Source organism: Leptopilina boulardi, unplaced genomic scaffold (genome assembly GCF_019393585.1).
Source record: "Leptopilina boulardi isolate dan_hultmark-lab unplaced genomic scaffold, ZJU_Lbou_2.1 LbouV2_353, whole genome shotgun sequence".
Classification (NCBI taxonomy): domain Eukaryota; kingdom Metazoa; phylum Arthropoda; class Insecta; order Hymenoptera; family Figitidae; genus Leptopilina; species Leptopilina boulardi.
In genome coordinates, this window is record NW_026137922.1 from 284,167 (window position 1) to 305,025 (window position 20,859).

General features: G+C 24.6%; 2 protein-coding genes across 3 annotated transcripts in view; both read right to left on the reverse strand.

Moving 5' to 3' along the window:
• LOC127286354 (MFS-type transporter SLC18B1-like) overlaps window positions 1-20,859 on the reverse strand; it is a 255,832-nt gene that overhangs the window by 167,965 nt on the left and 67,008 nt on the right. The window lies entirely within an intron of this gene.
• LOC127286355 (cilia- and flagella-associated protein 251-like) lies at window positions 782-8,941 on the reverse strand. The gene is made up of 7 exons (XM_051312755.1): window positions 8,486-8,941; window positions 7,465-7,539; window positions 7,119-7,211; window positions 5,184-5,423; window positions 1,670-1,871; window positions 1,315-1,432; window positions 782-1,167 (listed from the first exon to the last, which is right to left on the reverse strand). Exons 4-7 carry the CDS (start codon window positions 5,358-5,360, stop codon window positions 795-797), a joined length of 870 nt encoding a protein of 289 aa, XP_051168712.1. The 5' UTR covers window positions 5,361-5,423; window positions 7,119-7,211; window positions 7,465-7,539; window positions 8,486-8,941; the 3' UTR covers window positions 782-794.

The window sequence follows — 20,859 nt, forward strand, 5'->3', positions numbered from 1 at the left end:
AAATTCTATTAATTGCAATTTCGAAAAATGAACACTCATGTAAAAAATAATTATATAAAGTAGTAGTTCACGTGACAATTTTTTAAAATCTGGCTATAAATATGTTGTTTTTATTACAATAAAACATATTTTTTATAAAAAATTATAAAAATACTCTCATTGTTAGAAATGTTGTAAATTTCCATAAAAATATATAAATTTTTGAACAATAATAGCAAGTTTTTATATTGAAATAAAAAATGTACTATCTTTGAAAAACAGTTTATTAATAAAAATATAATATAAAATATAATATAAAAAACATTCTGTCAAGAACAAGTTTTTCTCATTCGTTGAGAATATCATTTTCCCTTTCACTGCTACTCGAATACCAATACTGAAAAAAAATCTGGTTATAATGCTTAAATTATTTAATTATAATTTTTAAACAAAGTTGAAATAAAAAATGTACTGTCTTTGAAAAACAGTTTATTAATAAAATAAATAAATAAATCTCCATTATAAAATATAATATAAAAAACATAAAAATAAATAAAAATTAAATATAATATAATAAATAATTATAATAAAACTAATATAATAGTTAATATAAGTAGTTAGTTATAAGTACTAACTACTACTATAAGTACTTATACTAACTTATAGTTAGTTAATATAAGTTATAACTAGTTAATAACTAACTAATATAATAGTTTTTTATAATATTATTAATATTAATATATTAATATTAATTAAATTTTTTATTTAAATAAAATTTTTATTTTATTTTTATGTTTCGGTTCACTTTTATTCTTTCACTTCCTCCTCTCTCTTTCTTCCTCATACACTCTCTCCTCTCCATCCACTCTCTCCTCTCCATCCACTCTCTCCTCTTCATCCACTCTCTCCTCTTCATCCACTCTCTCCTCTTCATCCACTCTCTCCTCTTCATCCACTCTCTCCTCTTCATCCACTCTCTCCTCTTCATCCACTCTCTCCTCTCCATCCACTCTCTCCTCTTCATCCACTCTCTCCTCTTCATCCACTCTCTCCTCTTCATCCACTTCCTCTTCTTCCTCTTTATCCTCTCCCTCCTCTTCTTCCTCTCCCTCCTCTTCATCTACTCCCTCTTCCTCCTCTTCTTCATCCTCTTTTTCTTGTTCCTCCGTTAGTTCTTTACAAAATGATCTGCAATGAAAAACAATATGTTTAATATTTTTTCAATAATGCGACAACTGATTAGCATTATTTTTTTGGAAAAACTTCTGAATTAGGAAATTTGTATAAATATACATTTTGTTGCATTTTTTAAAATTAAGTATTGTTATAACTTACTTATCACGTCTGCAGTTAACTGCTTTGTGAACCCACATATTAAAATTCTCCTCGTAATGTTTCTCGTCCACACCATGGATTGTATGATCCTCATTTCTTTGAATTTTTTTTACGACACCTAGATAATGAATAATTCTTTATAATTCAAATGTGATAGAATTTTATTACTTAGAAATAACTTAGCTAAAATTATATTTTTTCGAATTTGTATTTAACAGTATTTTTATTTAACCGATTTTCAATAACAGTCAATAACTAAAAATTTCTGTCTAATTCCCGGTTTTCCTGGTGTGTGGGTGTGACTGCATATTTACGCAGTGGAGTTTTTATAAAAAACAAAGTGTTTAATACATACGTCTGATATTGTCGTAATCTTTGTATTGGATTTTAATCCAATTTTTCTTGGATACCCCCAATGGCTTTTTGTTGCCAACAAATTGAATTTTTTTAGGAGGCCAGTAGCCAGAGGCAATTTTGCGAACTCTGGCACTGATAGTCGTCGCATCCAAGGCTTCATTAAAAGCGTCTTTACAAATTTGGACTCCAGCACAAGTAACCTAGAAATATTTTAAATAATTGTTTCAATTATTATTATCTCATATTGAAAATAGAGTTGAATTTTTTTCAAACACTAAAGGAACATTCACAAATGAGGTTGATCCTGTTGATAGAATTTCGATAATTCCAACCTCTAAATCGCAGGCTATTTAATCAGACTTTAAAATTAAGAGGTTTTAAATAAGAATAGGGTCATTTCTTAAAAATAACTTTCAGTATCTTAAATACCACTATTATTGGGATTTTAATCATGAACTCTTAAGGTACATTCTTAATTTAAATTAATAACAAGTTATTAATAAAATCACAAGCTTTGCAGTGGTTAGTTAGAACAAAATAGTAACATACTGTTTATAATAATTTGTGTGAATATTTAAAGTTAAATCAAAACCATTAAAAAAAATATACGTACGGATTTCTTGAAACATTAATATTTATATTTTCTAGACAACTTTAAGTAACGAAATTTAGGCAAAAATAAGCACTTTTCCTGCAAATCGATGCCATTTCGCGAAAAATGAATTATTTTAAAAACGAATACGTATTTCGGTAGATTTTGAGCTGCAAAAACTAAAGCTTTTTTTATCTAGCTCAAATGTAGACCGAGTTATAGTGCCCACCGCACAGCGATACATTTTTGAAGCACTCCGCCATATCATTTGTCAGACCGACATTTTTGAAGAAAAAATGTTTTTTTAGTTCTAGAGTAGTGTAATACCCAACTGTATTTTAATTTTTTGAAAAAAATTCTATTCTTCAATAAAAATGGTTGAAAAAGCGTATTTTTTGGTCGGGTCAAATTAATCGGACATTTTTTTAAGTTCACGATATTCGCTTGAAACTTGTTATTCGGGGGTTTACAGGGTCGCTGATTACGAATCTGTAGTCAAATTTTGAAACTTTCATAATTCAAAATGGCGGATCCAATATGTCGGAGATATATTTATAAAATCAAAGTTTTTCGCTTGGAATTTCTTAAACAGGGGTTTTTGTGGTCGCTGATTACGAATCGGAAGTCATAATTTTAAAAATTTCTAAAATTCACAATGGCGGATTCAAGATGCCGGACAATTTTTTTCAAATTCACTATATTTGCTTGAAACTTGTTCCTCGGGGGTTTTCAGGGTCGTTGATTACGACTCCGAAAATTTTTTTGAATTTTTGAAAAATTAATATAATTTACGGCAACTTATTACTAAAGGATTTTCAAGGTCGCTAATCACGAATCTGACATTAAATTCGTAATAAGCGACACCGTAAACCCCTGAGTAACAAGATTCAAACTAATATAGCGAATTTTAAGAAAATTGTTCGCCGACTTGGATCCGTCGTTTTGAATTTTGAAAAACGGACACCGGATTCGTGTTCAGCGACCTGAAAAACCCCTATATAAAAAGTTTTATTAAAATTCAAAAAAAAATTTTCATTTGCAATTTGGGCACTTTCTTCAAAATTAAAACCGCAGCTAAGAGATTAAAAATACAAATTAAATGTATATTTGTCAAAACAAATTTTTTATATTTTTGAAAAGCAGATCATCGGTATCTGGCTCCATATTTTATCTCAGCTACTTTTGTCAAGGTATACTGACTCGAAAAATAGTGCAGTCAGTTTTGAAGCTGATATGTCATTGGTCGATAATTAAAAAAAAAATTGTAAATAAAGTTGGTTATGTTTTTGTTTATTAAGTGCCAGTGATGAAAACTTTTTTTAGGTTAATTATTTTTTGTATAAATTATAAATTTACAGTTAAATAAGTATAATTGTTTCATCGCAATGTTTTATAATATTTTGATCTGAAAAATAAATATTTATTCGATTTTGTAAATACTGGTAAAGGTTAATTCCTTAATTGTCAAGTTATATGTTAAGAAATTCCATACTATCGAGAATTGGAACCGAACCTCAAGAAATTGGTATACGTCCATCGACAAATGGTGATTATCCTTAATTGACGTTTAAAAACAATTTTTATCTGGCACTATAATTTATTTTAGAAAACTAATTATGAATATTAAACATTCCCGTGCACAAATTGCCACTTTTCATCCCGATTACCGACCTGGACCCGATCCGATTTCCTGTTCTGGCCCCGGGTTAGTAAATTATTATTGGCCCAACCAAGGCCAGGCCTGGTTACCATATTTAAAAATTTTTAAAAACTAGTAAAAATACATTTATAATATTTTGTGAAATTTTTTACACTCTAAATCTGAATTAGTAAAAATGTTTACTAATTTGAATTAGTGACTCACTTTATGCTTATTAATTAGTAAAATTTTACTAATTTGAATTAGTGACTCACTTTTTGCTTATTAATTAGTAAAATTTTACTAATTTGAATTAGTGACTCACTTTTTCCTTAGTGGTTAATAAAATGTTACTAACAATTAGTAAAATTTAACTAATTCTAAAGCAAAAAGTGAGTCCCTCTTAAATTTTACGAATTGTTAGTAAAATTTACTAATAATTAGTAAAATTTTACTAATTCATAAGCAAAAAGTTAGTCACTAATTTAAATTAGTAAACATTTTTATTAATTCAGAATTGGAGAGTAAACGAAATAATTATTCAAATAATTTTTTTCAACTTACATTTCGTTTTCATTTTGTAAGGTGTTTTTTTAAATGCAGATTCATAAAATAAAATAATATTGATTAATTCTATTGTTTTATTTATCAATTAGAGAAAAATAATTATAATTTGTTGAAAATTACAATTACTATAAGATCGGGCAAATTACCATGACCCTGGTCGGGTCCCGACTACGATTCCAAATCGGGAAAATTGGCATGGCCCCGGTCGGGTTCCCTGTTTCATTTCGATCGGGTCCAGATCAGATTGCCAGATCTGGTCCAGATCGTGCCCGGTCTCGGCCCGACCAGGACCAGGTCAAATTTTCTGCACGGGTTATTAAATTTTTGCCCAAGTGCACAAAATTAAGGCGGGTATAATATTTAATTTTTTTTTTCATTTATTTAAAATGAATGTATCCCATATTTCAAGAATATTGTACTTCTTGACTTACTTCCCTAGGTAACTACAAAAAGCTTTTTTTTAATAATTATTAATTATACAGTAAAAATTAGATCGATTTTATAAGCGAAAATCGGGTTTTTGGGGTTCAAATGCTACGAAAAATAAAAAAAATTCTTTCGTAGTTAGCTCGAATTAACGATACCGCCCTTGATTATTATCTTAAAAATAATTTATCGTAATTCTATCAAGGTCTCCAACCTAAGTGTTTATAAATCGAATGGTAGAACTTTAATTTTAAATTTTCTAGCGAAAAGAATGAATTGGGTGCATACCGTATTTGAGTCACTATTCCGCGCAGATGTCTTTTTCTTCTTTTTTTTCAAGTCTTCCCTCACATTTTCTAATTGTTTTAAAATTTGACTCTCCTTCTCGTTCTTTAGAATATGCATTTCTTCTTTTAAACGGAGGTTTTCCGCTTTTAAAACTGCATTTTCAGCTGTTAACTGCATATATTTTTTATTTAAAATTTTATTCAACTTCCTCGTTTTAGGGCACGTGTTGCACTTTTCCACCTTAAAACAGTAGTGTATTAGAGAACAAGGATACATAAAAATATCTTACAAAAGTAAAAATAAAGAAACTATAAAATAAAAACAGGTAATTTAAAAAGATTTTTAAAAACTATGTATAAGGTACAAAGACCTACACAAGAAAACTGATTGAAATGTAGTGTGAAGGAAATATAGAATATCAGTTTCATTAAGTTTCATTTCATTAACAAGTTAAGGTTGGCGAGGAGGAAAATGAAATCGTTTATACAAAATATACTCTAGTATATTTTGTATAAACGATTTCATTTTAAATCATAATCTGCTTTACGCAAAAAGACCTTACGTGGAAACACAAGTTTTCGAGAAAATAGCTGATAAAGCTAAAACAGACACTTTATTCGTGTTTGCCCACTTTTTTCTTAAGGGGTTAGTACTACATCTCAGTGACTTTTCTTAAATATTTTTCATTTATTACAAAATTTATTTTATTTACTTCAAATTTTTTGCACCTAAAAGAAGGGGTTTAAACTATTTAAAAAAAATTTATTCCTTATTTATAATTGATTATCTTGCTGTCATGGCCGCCTGAAAATACCCCTACTTTTGCGACAAGATACATAATATACATGTATATACTCTGTTCCAGGAGAAATCGATATTTTTCCTGACGAATTTGGGCCCTTTACGCGCAGAAAATTATAAAAGGAGGCGTATATTATTTTCCGTTTCAGCAAATAAGCTTTCTCTTTCAATTTCTTTTAAATTTGAAGAAACATGTGTATTGAGGAGTAAATTTTTTTTATCCATTTTAGGGTCGTTTAGATTTTATGGCATTTTGGTGCAAAATAAAAAATATTCAAATCCAAAGAAATAATTTTTTAAATATTAAATTTACCATTTGCAGATTTTGACGATTCCAACGATATAAATTTTTACGTCTAAATATTAAAATTTGCTTTTGAAAAAGTTATATAATTTCATGATTTACATATGTACAAACTTTAATCTTATAGTATTTGCAAAAAAATTTATACCGTTGTAATTGTTTCAACCTGTACATTGCAAATATAATATTTATATAATTATTTTTTTAAATTCCAACAATTTTTAATGTTGCAATGAAAAGCCATAAAACCATAAAAAACCCTTCCGACTGCCTTTTGAAGACCAGGCTCAGAAAAAAATCTAGAAAACGCCTTTTTCACTTACAAATACACCCTCTTACAACAAGATGCGCAGAAAAATATCGATCTCTCCTGGAACAGAGTATATATACTTTTATAAACATATTTATATATATATATATATATATATGTAATTTGATATATATTTATATTTATATACGTATATATTTATTATAAAAGCATATATTGTATTTGCGAAAGAGTACGCTCCATGAGCGCGTGACTTTTACATTGTACCCCGTTTTTCGATATGTTACCGAAGTTTCCAACCAAAATTATAGTTTCCACAGCATTTCTACATATATCTACTACAAGAATATGTAGTTTTTAGAAAATCGATTTTCCTGAAAAAAGATGTGGTACTAACCCTTTAACACTTTTATTAAAATCTTCGAAAAATTATAACTTTCTGCTTTCTAACATGTGAAAGAGCGTCTTAAACTATTCCAATTGACAAAGAAATGAAAAATGATTTAACACCCAAGGTCTCTTTTTGTAGATCATGTCACATATATTGAATTATTATGCTTACTTGAGTCACTTCAGTTTTGTTTAAAATGGGCACGGTTTCTGTTGTATAATCATCAACAGCAGGAGGAATTATTATTTCTTCAGTTATTTTTTGCTGAAAGTAAAATGCAATTAAACAACGCATATGTATGCAAAAAATGTACACAGCCGTTCAATTGAATTTGCCCACACTATTGCAATTCTTAAATGTGTAATTGCTATTAAAATTAAACAATATTTACAATTTTTTTGTCACTTTTAAAGAAATTTAGCTTTTTAACATATCACATATAAATTTCATTCTTTACAAAATTACTTGTAATTTATTTATAACACAGATAAGTTATTGTGTTTAAAACTATGCTTACATTATTTAAAAAAGCGGCGAAACTACTCGCGTCAGCGGTTTTTATTTCCTCTTGTCGGACAACCTTCTGTACATCCTGAAATCAATTTTAACTTATACTTCTTCAAGTATTAGATTCATATTAGATTAAATAAGAATTAAATATAGTAAGATTAGTCCAAATGAGAATTAGATTAAATATATTTATATATGAAATTAGTGACTGTTATAATTTATTAATAAGATTTATAAGAAGGCTTTAAGGTAAAAAAAATTATTTATCCATTATAAAAATAAATTATTGTGTTGATGTTTCGGGTCGGTACCAACCTATCTTCAGGGCTAAAAAAATATAAATAACATAAATTAGTTTTAAAATACTTCAATGATTAACAATTAAAAAACATGTAGATATAAAATTAAATAACTCGGAATAAATATTAACTATTACAAATTATTATGATCACTATGAAGGATCGATATTAACACATAGATATAACGGAGACTGAAGTTAGGTGACAACTAAAATTTAAATTTGAATCTCAAAAACTGTTATTGTTGAGAATCAGAACTAATTTTTATAATTGTTAGTATTTATTCCGAGTGGTATGTTATTTAATTTTACTAGCATCATATCATCTCTCGCTAACATTTGCTCGGTTGAAATTGTAATTCTTATTGTTTACTTATATCAGTTCCGTCATATGTATTTATTTTATTTTTTAAATTAAGATTATATTAAATTATTATCTTCAAATTTTACATTTTTTAGAAATTTTTTAATACTTTTCATAAATAAATAATTTATTCTAACGAATATAATGAGTTGTTTCAAAGAGTTGGTACCGACCAGAAACGTCGACACAATAATTTATTTTTATAATAAATAAATAATTTTTTGACCGATAAGCCTTTTTATAAATCATACTAATAGATTAAATGAAATTTAGACAACAAAAAAATTAGGTCAAATAAATATGTAATACTGTAAGACGGGGTTATTTCACTATATGAGTTTGCTCACTGCGGATAAATTTGCTTACCAAGTTATCTGCTTCAAATTATCTTTAAACTAAATTTTGATACTTCCATGAACAAATTCAGAGTCATATGGGCATTATTCTAGAACTTTTAAACTTTGAGATTGAAGAAAATTGATTTTTTTTTTGACGCACATTCATGAAATTAATTTTATTGGCTTTAGAATTGATCAAATGACAGAAAAAACTTTGAGTGATTCATTTTTACACAATGTTATTTTTATTTGTAACATAACGTGTTACGTTACTCGTAAAATTAGTTTTTTTGCTTATGGCCTCGTTTTCAGAAGCTAGTATATAAAATTATAAGTTCGCGCATCAAAAACAGACGAATTTACTACTTTTATTTACTATCATTGTTTTTTACATATTCATAATAAGTAATAAACACTTGTTACATGTAAAACGAACAATCTTGAACTGTGGTGTTGAAAAGTTATATTTAAATTTCTTAAGGTATCATAATGAGCGACAACATAAAGTTTGAAAGTTCTAGAACAATGCCCATATACGCAGTATAGGGGAATGTATCCATGAGTGGACTCATGAGATTATTAGTGTTATACCCAATTTGTATCCATGAGTGGCCGTATATAAATCGTCGAGTGTTCTGTATATAAAAATGATACTGCATTCACACCACTGTGCTAAATTTGACCTCCTGCGTTTACAAATTTTTAAAATGTCATTAAAAGCATTAAAAAAGAAATCTGACGAAGAAAAAAAGTTTAAAAAATTTTTAAAATTAAGTAGAAAAAAAGATATTTCATTTGCAACATTTGTAACACTGAAATTAATTGAAATGCACTAATATTGTTGTTTGTTTGAATGTTCTAAGTGTTTATAATAAATAAATATTCTATAAGCATTGAAATCCTTTAATGTTTATTTGATTTTTAATCATTTGTTAACCATTTCAGCAGGTGATCCACTTATGGAAACAAATTTATCTTGTCAAAAGAACATCACTTAACAAAATCAAACTAAAAATGTTTCTTTGAAGCTTAAAAAAAAGTCTCAATATATATAATACATATATGACTGATTCTCCGCGTACCGCACCATGTGGTGTCTGAAACTTTAAAAATATTTTTTTATGGAAATGATAAATACCAATACATATTTTTGAAGATAAAGTGTCAAGAAATATTCATATTCTAATTTTTTTAATCAAATTTAAAAAAAATTCTTTGCTTTTTGAATTCTATAAAATATTTGAAGTTTGATTTAAAATGTTTATGGAAATTTTTGAGGTAATTCACAAAAATATATATAGCGCGAACGACAATTAAAAATTTTGATTTCGGTAATTTACGGAAATATTAGAGGAAATTTATGGAAATTTTTTCTAAAATTCACAAAAATATGTAAAGCATAAATCACAATTAAAAATTTTAATTTTGATAATTTTCGGAAATTTCCGCGGTAATTTATGGAAATTTTTGCGGTAATTTAAACAAATATATTTATAGCGCGAACGACAATTAAAAATTTTATTTCGGTAATTTATGGAAATTTATACGGTAATTTATAGAAATTTATTTGTAAATTTACCGGAGCTATGATAGTTTATAATAAATATTTTTAATCTCGTTTGTTTCATTGTAGTATTAAACTTGCATTAGTGACGGTGGAAATTCTGATGCCGGTGGGGACGCAGTGGTCGGTGGGACCGGCGTTGATAATTTTTGTTTCTTTGCGAAAATTATTATTTATTTTTAATTGGTTTCATATGTTTCACATTTATATAGACTGCACCCCGTTTAGAAAATGAAAACTGGTCCTAGCTTAGTCCTATCTATTTTGCCCCATTATTAACTAGGTCTAGCTTAGTCCTACAATGGTTTGTGATGCGATTTTACCACAATTAATACTAACTTTCTAGAAGGAATATCCTGTAAGTTTTAAATTAAACTCTTGAGAGTTAAATTAAAATTTAAACCCTACGGGAATCACCCCAGACGCATGACCTAAAGAACGCTTTAACGACCGCGGCTACATAACCTAAATAGATATTTTTATTTGATTTGTCTATATAAATTTTCACTTTCACTGTAAGTGTTTTATGTTGTCAAATAATGGATTTAAAACATTATATTGCATTGGTAATTTGTTTAAACAATTTATTGTTATTTATACTGATATTAACATTTTTTGTAGTGCACCTAGAAAGATGCAGTTTTTTCCTAATTTTACAATTTATCAAGTCGAATATAAAGCCAGATAGATTTGATGTAAAATTATTAATTCAACAATTGTTTAAACAATTTATTGTTGTTATTTATTAACTTTTTTGTAGTGCACCTAGGAAGATGCAGCTTTTTCCTAATTTTACAATAGAAAAAAATACTGCATTTTTCTAGGAAAATTGTGAAAAATGTTAATAAATAGAAAAAATTATTTATTTAAACAATTTAACATAATAGTTGTTGCAAATTTAATTCTATATTTTATTTTATTTATAACCCTTAAATTAATAACTACTAAGAGAAGGTAACAAATTTATAAAATTGTCTATGTCTAAATTGTCTTATTGTCTATGTGTATTTAAAAAAGTTATAAATTATGAACAATAAATTGTTTAAACAAATAAAAATTCAACAACATATTTTTGAAATATATTATTTGTCAATATATATAACAATTAAATAAATTAACAAATATAACTATGGAAAAATGTTTTTAAATATTTACTGCAAATTAATAAATAATTAAAACCATGTAAATAATTATCAATTAATTAAATAAGTATTATCTGAGAATATTTTAAAAATCCTAAATTAAATCACTTTTTTCATAAAAAAAAATTTCTAACACTTAAGTAGATGTTCTAGCTAAATCCAAGTTAGGACCGGTCCAAAATATATAAACTGGGGCTGCCAATGTAGGATCAATGTTGGGCCAACAATCATTTTAGACATACGTTGGTAATTTCTACACGGGTAATAATATAACTACACGTTATTTAACCTTCATTATTTCATTATTATTTTTTATTTTTATTATTTTCGAAGGGTCGGTGGATACCGGCGGAGACGATTTTGTGATGCCCTGTACAAATTTGAATCTTGAAATGTGTAAGAAAAGGATAAATCAATTAGAAAATTGATTACATTCTTCATGGATCAACTTAAGGAATATAACTTTTGCTGTTACTGAAGTAGAAGTATATTAACATTTGACTTTTATTTAAATAATTCAATGTTTAATAATAAAACGCAGAACAACACACAAAATCCAGTCAAGTAAAAAAAGCAAAAAAAAAGAAAATAATTATTTTTTTGATCAAACGTTTTTTTATTCAATTCTACTAAAATATGCAATACTAAAATTTCAACAGTAATCGTATTTATTAATGCACATTGCTAAAAAAAATTAATTTTTTTGTTTAAACATCCTGTGGGGACAGGTCAAATTTTGACTTTTTCAACCTTAAAAACCACTTTTCATGAAAAACTATAATGTTAAATACAAAAGTAACTATTGGTTTTTGTTTGTAATCACAAAAATTACCTTTTTACATTGAAATCGAAATATTATGTAAACATTATTTGTGATTTTTCTTTTACAACATGAAATAAAGAAGTTGTGCGCTACGCGGAGAATCACCCATATTACAAATATATATATATATATATATATATATATATATATATATATAAGTTATAGCTGAGTACAATATCTATTTAACGGTGTATTATATATAATTAAATATATTTGTATTATATATGTGTATTATATATTATTTTAAATATCCTTCACTGAAAACAATTATTTGAGTAAATAAAAAGGTGGTCCACTAATGGATACAATCCCCTATTGAAAATAAGCCTTGAAGTTGAAAATAAATGAAGGGCTACCACCAAGGTATATATGAGGCGAAATTTTTGAAGTTAACGTTAATTGCGCATTCAACAAGTCCTATGTAAAGTAATTTGCATAAGTAGATTGTCAATATACAATTGCAATGCTAATTAATTGTTTATTAACAATCTACTTATCCAAAATACGAATTACGTAAATCACGGAAAATTTATTTGTTTATGAAATATTTTATTTTTTTATTAACATTACATAATTAATTAAATAATATCTCGAAAACAAAAAAACAACATTTTGTTTAATTTGTTAATTAAAAACATACATTTTAAGCTTCATTTTAAGGTGTAAAAAAAATAAAGACGGTCTTTTATTAAAAACAATAAAAATATTTTTCATTTTCAAAAAAGGGGTATATCCTGAATTTTAACAGAAAATTTTACACCATTTGAAAGAGCAGAGAAAAAAATTTCAAGGTCACATAATTCAATGTTTACATTTTGCTTATTGTTAGACTTCAAGAAATTCGCCCCCACACACACACATGTATATATATATATATATTTCAGACAATATTATATTATTTATAACCATACCTTATTTAATGTTGGTGCCCGTTTTAGTACTTTTTGTTTCGGTTTTTTCCCTACATCTTCTATTTCCTTTCTTTTTTTAGGAGCACATATTAATGGCGGAGTATATTTATTATACTCCCCTTTCTCTCGTTTTCCTCTTCCATATTCTGTGATGAGGCAATGTAATATTAAAAAATATTAGCGGGGGATAAGGTACTTCAATTTTTTTATTCTTTAAATGAATAAAAAAAAAGGAAAATTTCTGTTTTTTATTAAATAACCTTCCGTAATTACTTTATTTTTAAAGCAACTTTTTCCGATATACCATTTGAATGAGCGCGATTAAGCCATAAGAAATATCTATAGCCAAATTCCTTTAGACAAAAAATTGTAATAATATATATAGAAAAACATTTTTTTTCTAAATCATTGATCATAAACTTTGTGAACTTGACCAACGTTGAATTTTAGAGAATTATTATTCCAGAAATGTTTTAAAGAATGTTGCACAAAAAGTGTTCACAAATTTGAATTTAGTTAATAGAAATACTATTGACTAATAATATTTGGTTAAACATATATTTAATTGAAGAAACACTTCAGTTTAATAAAAATTGTATTTCATAAGAATTTTGCTAGTCATAATTTCTTTTAAATAGAAGTTTAGAAAATTTATTCTTACAATTCTCATTTAATTCTTTTAATAATTAATAAAAAAACTCAATATATAAGAAAATCTGTTAAATAAAAATTTGAGTAAGTAGAAATTCCATTTAATCACAATATAGTTGAACACAAATTTTTATAAATTTTCAGGGTTGCAACAGAAATTTGTTTTTTAATTTTCATGACTTTTCAGGTTTTTCAGGACAAGTTTTGATAAATTTCCAGGTCCTCATTTTAACAATATTAATTAGAATTTTGTCAATTTTTATACCGAAAATAGTTAATTTATTATATTATCATATATATTATATTATTATATTAACATATGATATTAGGAGGAATTCTTTGAAAAAAAGCAAACCTCAAAAAAGTTCTTAAATTGGCTTGATACTCAGATAAATTAATGTCCTATAAGAAAAAAACAAAATCTCAAAATATACTTAAATTTGTTTTTTAAAAAACAATAATAAGTAAAGAGGGATTGGAGTTTTGATTTTTCAGGTAACACAGCTATTTTCTAATCCGTATAACTTTCCACAAGAGTTTACGGATTTTAATTGAACATAAGGGTTGTTTGTTAAATTTTACATGTACTTTTCAATGCCTAAAAAGATTTATTTAATTAACTCTTAGTTTTCAGTTTTAAATACTGTATAAATATAAGAATGGGACAAAATTAGGTTTAAGACAAAACATGTAAAAAACTTACTTTTGCCCTGTTTTTAATATTTTCTCGACAACACAATGTTGTTCTATTTTTATCTTTATACTGTTTTGTTAGAAAAAATCTCAGCATTCAATGAAAAAACAAAAAAAATTTTTACGGAAAAGGGGATTAAAAATAAAAAATAACGATTAATTAAAAAAGTAAGAAAAAAAAATTTTTAGACATTAAAGAGTACATGAAAAATTAAACAAAAATCCTCATGATAAATTAAAATCCATAGTTTTGTAAAAATTATAGGGATTAGAAAATAACAGTGTTACCTGAAAAATCAAAACTTTTATTCCCTCTACTTTTTATAATTTTTTAAAAAATCAGTTTATATTTTGAAACTTTTATATAAGACAATAATTTATCAAAATATCAAGCCATTATTAAAATGAATTTTTTTTTAAATATTAGGTGGAATACAATTCAAGCGATTTTTTTAAATTTTCATGACTTTTCCAGGTTTTTCAGACCTTTTTTTTAAAAATCTCTAACTATTCCTGGATTTTCTATTAAAATCTGCCCCCTCGCGGTCAAAGTATCAAAGCTTAGGTGGTTAGCTATATCTATTGCTTAAATCGGTGAGGCTACACACATACGCATAATGTAATGGCTAAGCCGAATGACGTTCGGAATTGATCGGGCGGGCTCGTGAATCTTTGCGTGAATTAGAGAAACAAACTGAAAACGAACCGTGCGTGCGGGCCTCATTCAATGTTTAGACTTTTTTTCAGATTTCATTATCGGCGTTATCGGCCAATATTTTTAAGGTTAAATTTTTATTAAATGTAGAACTCTAAATGTTCTCTCGAGAAATATATAGTTGAATAAATACGCAATTCTTTTTCGATAAATCTTATAATAATTATTAATTTATAATAATTAATTTAAAATGAAACAAATATTTACCGCTGTAAAATAAAATTATTATTGATAAATCGTTTAAAATTATAATTTTTATAAATATTATCTTTATTTATTTAATTCAGTTAGATCATAAATAATAATGTAAAATAATGTGCTTTTGTCAAAGTCATAAGGAAAATCAAATTCTTTTTATTATTTTGCCGTAAAAATGTTTGAAAAATAATATTTTTTGTAATTTTATAATAAAATAACATATTTTAGAAATTAAAAAATTTAATACTGACAACAATATTTACAATTTAATTTTTAAGAATGTTCTCATTTTATTTAAAATTGAGTCAATTTTTGATGTCTTTACACTTTATAAGTAGCTTATATTTTTTAAAATATTAAATTTGAAAACATTTTGTCAAGAGATTAGTTTTTTTAACTTAAAAAAAATAAATAAAATAATCAATTTTAAAAAATATTTTATAGGTTTTTTTAAATCAGAAAAATTGTTTTTGTAAATTAATTACTTAATTATTTTTACATTGGGGCCCGATAAAAAATTTTTTTATTTCAATTGTTATTTATTTTTTTTATTAATTTATTACAATTATAAATTTTATAATATAATTTTTGTAATTATATTTTTTTGTTGTAATTATTATTAATTCTTTTATTGGGCCCACATGTAAAAAAAATTAATTTATTAATAAAAACAATTTTTTTATTTAAAAACTTATATCTATACAATTTTTATAATATATTTTATTTTTTTTTTGAAGTTAAAGAAAAATTAATCTTTTGACAAAATTTTTCTAAATTTAATTTTTTTAAAAGATATAAGCAATTTAAAATGCCTACATAAATATGTATTTACAAAATCAAAATTTATAAAATTTGAAAATAAAAAATATGTAAGTACCTATTATGATATTTTTTAATAATAAAAAATAGCAAATATATCAACCCGAAATTAAAGTTTGAACTGTAACTTTTACGTGGGCTTGTCCAAATAAAAAAATGAGTTAATTTTAAATAAAATGAAAATATTCTTTACAATTAAATTGTAAACATTGTTGTCAGTACCTATTAAAATTACCTACAATTTAATACATTATTAATTTGTATCGAATTTTCTATGGTGTTTACTTTCACATTATTATTTATGTTTTAACTAAATTAGGTAAATAAAGACAATATTTATAAAAATTATAATTTTAAACAATTTATCAATAATAATTTTATTTTACAGTGGTTATTAATAAATTTTTTTCTGTTAAAAAAATTAATCATTAACTTTTATATATGGGTGATTTCACGTGAGATTTCATTGGACCCTTTAAATTCGGCCATATATTTTTTTTTCTTGTTCAAATTTTCGAGTTATGTATTTTCAAAATTTTAGTTTTGTAAATGTAGACCTATTTTCAATGGCTGATAACTCGAAAAAATTAGACTTTTTCAATTTTTGCTAAGAGAAAAAAAGTTTCATTTTTTTCTACTTTTGAATAATGTTAACAAAAATTTTTTTTGCATTTTTTATTAAAAAATTTCAAATTTTTGTAAACAAATTAAGTTTTTTTTAATTTGGATGTGATTTTTTTTAAAACATACCTGGAAATAATAAGAAGATTTAGCAAAAAATTTATAGTGGGTTAATAAGTTTTATAGGTTAAAATAAACATTTAAACACCGCATGCGCAGCATTGTGCACATTTATGAATAGTAATAAAAATTGTTAAAAATTATGTAAAAAAATTTTTTTTAAACCTGAAATTTTATTTAGCTATGAAAAATGAAAAAAATTTTTTTTAACAATTTAACAATTTTTTTTACTTTTCAGAAATGTGAACAATGCTGCGCGCAGTGTTTAAATGTTTATTTAAACCTATAAAACTTACCGCCTCTCTAATTTTTTTTGCAAAATCTTAGTATTTCCAGATATGTTTAAAAAATTTTTTTTTTTTAAATCATATCAAAATTTAAAAAAAACTTAATTTGTTTATAAAAAATTTTTATTTATTAATAAAAAATGAAACAAAATTTTTTTTAACATTATTGAAAAGTAAAAGAAAAACTTTCCTTCTCTTGGCGAAAATTAAAGAAATTCATTTTTTTTTACTACATTTACAAAACTGAAATTCTTAAAATTTATAATTCGAAAAATTGCATAAAAAAAGAATCTTTTTTTTTACTACAGAACAAAAAAAATTAGATTTGACTGAAATTAAATGGTCGACTGAAATCACCCATATGTTTAAGAAAAAAAAATTTTAATTAAAAATTTATAATAATTATGATAAGATTTTTTGAAAACGAATTTCGTACTTATTCAAGTATATATTCGACGAGAGAAAATTTAGAATTCTGAATTTAATAAAAATTTAAACTTAAAAAAATATTGGCCGATAATGAAATCTGAAAAAAAGTCAAAAGATTGAATGAGGCCAGCACGCACGGTTCGTTTTAAGTTTGTTTCTCTAATCCGCGCAAAGATACACGAGCCCGCCCGATCAATTCCGAACGTCATTCGTCTTAGCCATTACATTATGCGTAAGTGTGGAGCCTCACCGATTTAAGAAAAATATATATCGCTAACCACCTAAGCTTCGATATTTTGACCGCGAGGGGGCTACTCTCGAAATGAGACACTATTTTGTTATAACATTTTTCGATGCAGACTAAAACAAAGAAGAAATTATGATTTTTTTTAATTTATTAAAAATAATAAAAAAAAATTGAATATTTAGAGGGTGAAGAAAAAGTCTAAAGCCTTTAGTTTTGTCTTTCGCCTCTTTTTTGATAATATTTTGTTTTTTCGATTACTGGAATAAATATTAATGAATCGATCTAAAATTTTGTACACTTTTTCAAAAAGTCAATATGAAGCCTTCGATTCAAAAAAAAAAAATTCATAGAAAATTCAAGATTTTAAATTTTGGGAAATTTTTAAAATCAAAAAAAATTTTTTTTATAATTTCCCATAAAATACTCCCAAATTGAAACACTTTTTTCCTGTAACATTTCACAATAGAGACCAAAATATAAAAGAGTTATGAATTTTTTAAGTTTAAAAAAATTTTAAATTTTGAAAAAAAATTTATTTTATATATTATCCTATAAAGTACTCCTAAATTCAAACACTTTTTTCCTGTAACATTTTACAATACAGATCAAAATAGAAAAGTTATGAATTTTTTGAGTTTCAAAAAAATTCAAAATTTTGAATTTTGAAAAAAATTTATTTTATATATTTTTCCCATAAAGTACTCCCAAATTAAAACAAATTTTTCCTGTAACATTTTACATTATAAGTCGAAATAGAAGAGTTATGAATTTTTTAAGTTTCAAAAAAATTCAAAATTTTGAATTTTGAAAAAAATTTATTTTATATATTATCCTATAAAGTACTACCAAATTCAAACACTTTTTTAATTTAACATTTTACATTATAAATCGAAATAGAAGAGTTATGAATTTATTGAGTTTCAAAAAAATTCAAAATATTGAATTTTGAAAAAAATTTATTTTATATATTTTCCCATAAAGTACTCCCAAATTAAAACAACTTTTTCCTGTAACATTTTACATTATAAATCGAAATAGAAGAGTTATGAATTTTTTCAGTTTCAAAAAAATTCAAAATTTGGTATTTTGAAAAACAATTTATTTTCTATTTTCCTATAAAGTACTCCCAAATTGAAACACTTTTTTCCTGTAATATTTTACATTATAAATCGAAATAGAAGAGTTATGAATTTATTGAGTTTCAAAAAAATTCAAAATTTTGAATTTTAAAAAAAATTTATTGTATATATTTTCTCCATAAAGTAATCTCGAATAATTATAAAATAGCTTCAATTTAAAAAAAAAATTTAAATAAAAATCAATGATAATGATTTCATTTTATCAATGATAATAATTTATCAATCAATAAAAATCAATTATAAAATCAATAAAATCAATCAATCATTAAAAATCAATTATAAAATCAATAAAATCAATCAATCAATAAAAATCAATTATAAAATCAATAAAATCAATCAATCAATAAAAATCAATCAAATCAATCCAATCAAATCAATCAATTTTCCATTAAAATTTTAAATAATTCTGTAAAACTCACTCTTTAAAATTATTTTAAAAATTAAAAAAAAAATAAAAAATACTCTTTAAAATTCAAAACTATAAATTTTTTTTTTAAATCTCTTTAAAATTCAATTATTTCTGAAATCTAAACTAAAATCATTCAAATATATAGTTAGTAAAAAAAATTCCTTCAATCTTGTTTAGTAATAATTGTAAAATACGTCGATTAATTGTTAGGAATGAAATCTTAAAAATACTTACGTTTAACATTTGTTGGAGTTTCCATTTTAATGAATATCCTTTTTCAATAATCACTTAAAAAAAGAAAAGCACTTTACGCGAACTGAAAGTAAAAAGCTCATCAAATAATGTCAAACTTGTGAAAGCTAAGAGTGGAGTGCTATAGACTGAATAGAGAGGGAAATAGCTATAGTCGAATTCCAGGAATCACCTTGCTGCGAGCTTCCTACCACAATGTTTTGACAGCGTTCTCGGAAATGTTAAATGTAGTCAGAATGATTTTGTAATAAATAATAAAAACTTATTGGAAAATGATTTTTTCTACTCTATTCAAATTTGAAATAGAAACAAATTATCACTTTTGTTAATAATTCATTAACAAATAATAATTAATTTAAATAATTAATTTAATAATAATTTCTAAAAATCAAAATATTGAAAATAATTTAATAGTTTCTAATATTTTCCAGTATTTTTGCAGTCTTTTGGAGACTCAAGGAAGGTAAAAAAAATTGCGACCACGGCACTCGAACTCTGATTGCAATTATAAAGAGTTTGTAACTTCCTTGAGTCTCCAAAAGAGTATTGAATAATATTTTAAAATTCAAATTTATTTTGTTTAACTTCTTATTGCTTTTTTTATAATAATAATATTCTCCATTTTTATGCATAAATTACTTAACAATCTATATATATATATATATATATATTTGTATATAGCCATTTACAATAAAAAATCTTTAAGTTTTAAATTTTAATTAATTTTTTTTTTGAAATTCTAAAATAATTAAATTTATTTTCGATACTTTTTCTTTGTATTCATGTGTTTTATAATGAATAACTTATTTATGATTTTTTTGACTCAATTAAAAAAAAATATTTATTTTTAAGGTGCAAATGCGAACAATTTTTTGCTAATTGTTAGTCCTTAGCATGATAAACACACAGAAAAAAAGTTTATTTGGATCAAATAAAAAGTATTTGATCCAAATACATCATTTACTTGTCTATTAGCCAATAAATATGTATGTGAACCAAATACACATTTACTAAACCTAAGTATTTCATTTTATCGTATCAAATAAATAGTTATTTGAATCAAATACAAAATATTCAAATCAAATAAATGGAATATTCAAAGCTAATAAATAATTATTTGAACCAATTATGAAAATTATTCCATTCAAATAAATAGTTACTGAACATAAGTATTTTATTTTATCGTATCAAATAAATAGTTATTTGAATCAAATACAAAATATTCAAATCAAATAAATGGAATATTCAAAGCTAATAAATAATTATTTGAATCAATTATGAAAACTATTTCATTCAATACTGCATGCTTTTTGATTCAAATAAATATTTATTTGCATTAATAAAATATTTTTCTTGAAACAACTAAAAAATTTTCTGAATCA